Source organism: Rhipicephalus microplus, chromosome 4, assembly GCF_043290135.1.
Source record: "Rhipicephalus microplus isolate Deutch F79 chromosome 4, USDA_Rmic, whole genome shotgun sequence".
Classification (NCBI taxonomy): domain Eukaryota; kingdom Metazoa; phylum Arthropoda; class Arachnida; order Ixodida; family Ixodidae; genus Rhipicephalus; species Rhipicephalus microplus.
Window position 1 is genome coordinate 80491264 of NC_134703.1, and position 6121 is coordinate 80497384.

At 48.4% G+C, this 6121-nt stretch overlaps 1 protein-coding gene across 3 annotated transcripts in view; it reads right to left on the reverse strand.

The window, feature by feature from the left end:
* LOC119172134 (facilitated trehalose transporter Tret1) overlaps window positions 1-5896 on the reverse strand; it is a 65595-nt gene extending 59699 nt beyond the window's left edge. The window contains exon 1 of one of the 3 annotated variants that reach the window (XM_037423144.2): window positions 5653-5896. In XM_037423144.2, the coding sequence (XP_037279041.1) occupies window positions 5653-5746 (94 nt within the window). In that variant the 5' untranslated portion in view covers window positions 5747-5896. Of the gene's footprint in view, window positions 1-88; window positions 113-5652 lie in introns of those variants that run through there. The other 2 variants (XM_037423148.2, XM_037423145.2) reach the window with 2 other exon arrangements.
* Window positions 5897-6121: the final 225 nt, after the last annotated feature.

Consider the following 6121-nt stretch of genomic DNA (forward strand, 5'->3'; position numbering starts at 1 on the left):
AAAAAAACAACTAAAGTTCAGACGCCACCGATACACACATCTACAATCGTCAGTTTTTTCTCATATTGTAAGAATCACTATGGCTTACGGAACCCATGACATCAAATCTGCGGCTCTTGAGTCGATGGACGTAGCTCACGAAGAAACACCAGCTCCATGAACCAAAAGCCGGCGGGAGGCACTTCAAAGATCCCTCAATTGCACATATACTAAACGTGTACCGCCCAAGCGAAGAAAGAAAGCGCGGGCCCACTCTCCTCTCCTCAAACGCCCCGCCCAGATTTCTCGAAAACGCGGCGTTTCAAGCCTCGGGTCTCGGAGGCAAACATTGGTTTTCGATAGTCGCCAGCGGCAAGGTCAAAGCCCGCAGGAAACGTCAGCGGAAAACACGACGAAGAGCAAGCCTCCATTCCGATAGGAAACGTTGCCGTCACGAAGAATAACAGCAGGAATGCTATAGGATAACTGCGCCGTTGTGCCGAAGTAACGTGTGTGTGTGCACAGACCGGCATCTGCGAATCTGCACAGTCCGGGCGCTACTCAGTCTGCGCGATACGGAGGTGTAACGTGCGTATATAGTGATATATAATAAGCAACACCCTCGCCGCGGCAGGGATTTGAACCCGCGACCTGCGGGTCAGCAATCGACCACCCTAACATGATCACCATGGCGGATAGCGAATTTTTTGTCAGTCGGAAGTTCAGCTGCCGGTGGAGCAGTGCCGCGCGCGCGCGCACGCACGCACGCACGCACGCACGCACGCACGCACACACACACACACACACACACACACACACACACACACACACACACACACACACACACACACACACACACACACACACACACACACACACACACACACACACACACACACACACACAATGGAAAAAGACAATGCACGATATACGTGCAGGGGATGATGACACCGCTAATTTCGGGCGTCAAGCCGGGCGGTTCCCCGCATTTTCTGTTCTTTTTTTTTCTAGCAGCGAAGCTGTGAAAGCTCGAAGTGAAACGGGTCACCACAAACAACTATCATCATCATGAACCTGCCGCAAAAATGTCTCAAGTCCCACCACCCGCCATTGGTCCTCTGCAAATGGACAAGGCGAAAGAGGGGCGGCAAATACCAATTATGATTTCTGGACCGACGTTAACAAATATTTCAGAAAAGAGAAATAGTGGAATAAAAAGCAGAGCTTTATTAAAATGTAGGATTAGCGTCGTCACGACTTCACTATCGCGACACGCAAGCGGAGCGTAGTATAGCCTTGTATAGTATATAGTACCGAAAGTGGTAAAAATGCACTTGAAGTTGTAAAAGACTATGTCTACTTAGGACAGGTAATAACCGCAGAGTCAAACAACGAGATTGAAGTAACTAGAAGATTAAGAATGGGGTGGAGCACATTTGGCAAGCACTCTCAAATCATGGCAGGTAGATTGCCACTATCCCTCAAAAGGAACGTATATAACAGCCGTATCTTGCCGGTACTTAGCTACGGAGCAGAAACCTGGAGACTTACAAAGAGGGTTCAGCTTAAATTGAGGACAACGCAGCGAGCAATGGATAGAAAAATGGTAGGTGTAACCTTAAGAGACAAGAAGAGAGCAGAGTGGATTAAAGAACAAACCAGGGTTAAGGATATCATAGTTGAAATCAAGAAGAGGAATTGGACATGGGCCAGGCATGTAGCACGCAGACAGGATAACCGCTGGTTATTAAGGGTAACTAACTGGATTCCTAGAGAAGGCAAGCAGGTAAGGGGAGCCAGAAGGTTAGTTGGACAGATGAGATTAATGAGTTTGCGGGCATAAATTGGCAGCAGCAAGCACAGGACCGAGTTGAGTGGCGGAACATGGGAAAGGCCTTTGCCCTGCAGTGGACGTAGTCAGGCTGCTGCTGCTGCTGATGATGATGATGATGATGACAGCAAGTGGGCAAACGAACAAAGTGGCAGTGAGAAGGGGGAAGTAAAGAGGGGAGGGAGAGTATACAGCATAGAAAAAAAGAGTAAAGAGGATAAAGAAAGAGAAGACGTCATTGAAAAGAAAGACAGAAGGATATAGAATCAAAGAAACATATAGCATTGTAACACACTTCGGGTGAGGCCCCGTCAATTCCAACATCGACGTGCGGCAGACTCGCAGGCTTCCACTCTACGGCCGACCCGTGCGGAGTTGCACGTGTGGTAATGTATGAGCCTGACCGCCGTACTCATAGAGCAGGTACGGACATTTGCTTAAACACAAACAAGCATTTAATTAAAACAAGGGAAATGCCAAGAATATTACGAAAATAACAGCGAAAAAAACACTAATACGCGAATGAAAAGAAACAGATACAAACAAGCTATATGTTCTAAAAGAACGCTATAGAAGGTACAAGTAACCACAACGCGGAATGTTAATAAAATAACAACATGATGGAAAATAATTACGAAACAACGATGATGCGCGCGCTTCTGAACGTCTACGTGCGTCGCAGCACACACAACTACACTCATTGAAAAGCTGGTTATAATAAAATAATAGCATAAAAAAGTTCCATACGGACCAGGCCAGCTCTTGGTACACGTAGGGGAGTTGACGGGTGCCGCTGAAGATATCGCCAGCTTAATAGACGACGAGGGTGCCCGGTATTTTGCAGCCGTCTTAATACGTTCGAGCCTCGCGACACCGACGACCACGCTTCGTTCTGGTTGCACGTCAACTGCCGAATGCAGATTTCAAAGCAGTCAAAACTGTTTCGGGACGATGGTTATAGCGCGAGAACAAAACGACGACACAGAGACAAGAAGGACGCGCTATAACTCTCGTTCTCGCGCTATAACTATCGTCATGTCATACCAACTAGCCCAAGCTGCCACACTTCTGTTTCGGGACGTCCCGTCCCCTCTCGAGGTCTTTTCTTTTCCCTCGGACACATGTCCCTCCTTTCCGTACAGATGTAGGGAAGACGCGGCGGCGCCGCTGCTGCATCGTTAGTCGCGGGATATCGTCTTCCCAACACAAAAGCGCCCTTCCTTAGACGATGGGGCGCGCGGGCGAGACGAAAATTGCAGTTGTTCGTGACACGGATCAAAAGACAGAAAGAAAAATAGACGAAAATGGAAGAAAAACGGAAATAGAAAGAAAGAGAGAGACAGAAAATCGAAAAAAAGAGAAAGACAGAACTAAAGAGGGGGAGAGAGAGAAGGTTACCGGTGTTAGTCAGAATACTTGAGCGTCAACTATAGCTTCACTCTACCAAGTTTGCGAGACTTTGCAATCTTGCCGCTTTTTTTTTTCTCCCGCGCTGCACCACCAACAGCGTACTACTGATGCCCGAAACAGTTTCTGGCTGCGGCAATAAATAAGAGAGAGAAAACGCAAAGCAGACTCGTTATTGTGGGGCCGCCAATGCTCGTATCTTGTCCATGCCACACTACGTACGTGTTTTGCGTAGATGTCGTACTTGAAACGAAAACAGCGCAAAAGACAGAGCGCCGCTGTCCTCCGTATATATACTTAGCCGTATGTCCTGCACCCTGTTTTTTCTTTAAAGTGTGAGTACTAACTCTCCCAAGGTGCATAATAGATGTATAGTAATTTAGTTGCAGATGTCGCCTGTGTAGCACCGGGCACGACGCTTGGCGTTCTAGTTAGACAAGCGTGTTCCCCTCAGAGCATTAGAAGATCTTCATAATGCTACCGAAGAGTATAAATTGTACTGGCCAAGCTTGAGCACTTCGATCATGGCTGAAAAGACAGTGACGATATATAACCAAGAAAAGTTTGTGCAACCTGAACAGTGTGTCACACATGCGGCAGTTGTAAGCACACCAGCGCATTGTCATTCCGGTGCCTCTCTTTGCATAAATTATTTGGAGAAGGTTTGCGCTCCAGGAACTCCTCAGCGGGCGCTCACTACCGCCTCTATAGTGAATCGGTATACCGTCAGCACGATGCACAGGCACCTCAGCGATAATACGAAATCGTTTGCGCACACAGTAAAAGAAAACCGTTAGGTTAATCGATGCGTTTCCCGCCACGGTGCCGTGGAGGTTATGGGTCTGAGCTTGAAGTCTCTTATCCTTGTAGGAGGCGCCGTCACAGATCAGCGACTGCACCGACCCAACGAGTCGATAAAAAAACATAGTTGGAGACGGTTTAATCTATGGGACTTATGACATTCGAGCTCAAAGCAAATGACTGGCTGCAATGCAGAAAACTAGTTGTCTGACTGCATTGGAAACCCCTTGCACAATAACAGTACATTTTACTTTAACACTAAGTACAGGCAAAATGTTTGCGTTTTTGGTATTACACCAGACTGGTAATGTGCAACTGAACGAATGAAAATTGGCTGGTAATCTAAAGAGATCAAGGTAAACCTTTCCTGATTCGATCAGAAGCTCGTATAGCTTCACGCTCAGGTGCAACAATACGCTCTGCCAAAAATCTTAGCCGAACATGGCAGTGGCCCGAGGTATGCAGTGTCTAAGAGAAAGAGACACAGTAGAGTACGAAGATCCGCGTTTTCGTTTTCTGTTTTTCTGACGCTACATCTATTCAAGTATTATTCGGGAAAATTGGAGAGTCATAATGCTCCTGCAGTAAGCACTACTGCCAACAGACTCAACTCCAGCGAATGTCAAACGGTTACCTCAGTGCTACAGTTGACCTGTCTAAAAAAAAAAAAAAACAGTTCCCCCTAGCCCCCCACCCTCCTCTACCCCCTCCCCGCGATCAATTTTAGGCCATGGTTATGTACTCGACTGTGACCCGAAGATCACGGGATCAAATCCCAGCCACGGCGGCAGCATTTTCGATGGCAGTAAAAATGATTGAGGACCGTGTACTTGGATTTAGGTGCATATTAAAGAACCCCATGCGGTCGAAATCACTGGAGGCCTCCGTTAAGCTTGCATATCGTGGTTTTGAGACGCCAAAACCCAACGGATGTGACGTTATTTATAAAGGGCCACTCACCAGGCTGCCAAAATACAATAAAAGAGCGCAATATTCTTTCCTGATATATCTTGTCTTTCTTGAGAACTTATGTGACACACACAATAGTTCCCGCGACGTTTACAGCGTACATGCTCTCGATTCGTTAGTATACGAGAAATATCCCATGTGATTTGTCTCCTGCACTGCTTTGTCATGCAGCCGCGCATCCGTTCTTCTTTGTATCGCATGAACATCGTGCACAGTCAATCGATCAAACTTCACTTTTTTTTTGTGTTTACAACTGCGCAAGCGGCTATAAAAGCATGCAGCCGAGAAGCGCGAAATCCTGATAGGCTCTAGCGTTTAGTACTGACATTGCTCACGTGCATTCGAGAACTAAGGGGCGAGGAGGATGCATCGTGCGTATGAAGGAGAGGGGGCAATCGCTACCCTCGTCTTTAAACGCGGGGTGGTGGGTGGCCTTTTAATTGGTGCGTTTCGATGGCTGAAACAACGTTGAGTACAAGGAATGACAACCATGCACACAAGGAGTGCCTGCTGTCGGTTCCCAATCCAGCCTTACAACCTACACGTCTGCACTTTACCTTAACCTCATCACCGATACGAATGACGATTCAACGTCGCGATACGGCTTTTGCATTTCCCTCGGAACACGCGTCGTACGCTACTGAAATATATATCGGCCGGCATACCCTTCGACGATGGTGGTGCGCACTGGCCAGTGGGACACACGAGTGGCTCCTCCTGAAGAGCAACAGCGTCCCGAGACGTGGTCACGGCTCCCATCTCCGACCCTTCTACCAGCCGACCTCCAGCGGTGACTGAACTCACCGCACGCACCCCGAGGCTGCCGGCCACGTTTGCACGACACGTTCGTATCGCCCTTTCGAAAGGGCAAGCCGTGCATCGTCTAGATGCGCTCGCCCTCCCTACTCCGGAAGCCGGAAACTCGAGACAAGAGCAGCGGCAAAGGCGGACCCGACAGCGCCGAGTTTCACGTGTTTTTTCAAAAGCGCAGGCCAATTAAACGCCAGCAGTGACGCACCAGCGCGATGCTGCTGATTCTACAGCTACCGCAGATCACGCAGCAGGCGTGCACGGGCGCCGAGCAAGTGCGAGCGAAGGCCTTCCACTCCACGACTACAGAGATATCTGCGCACT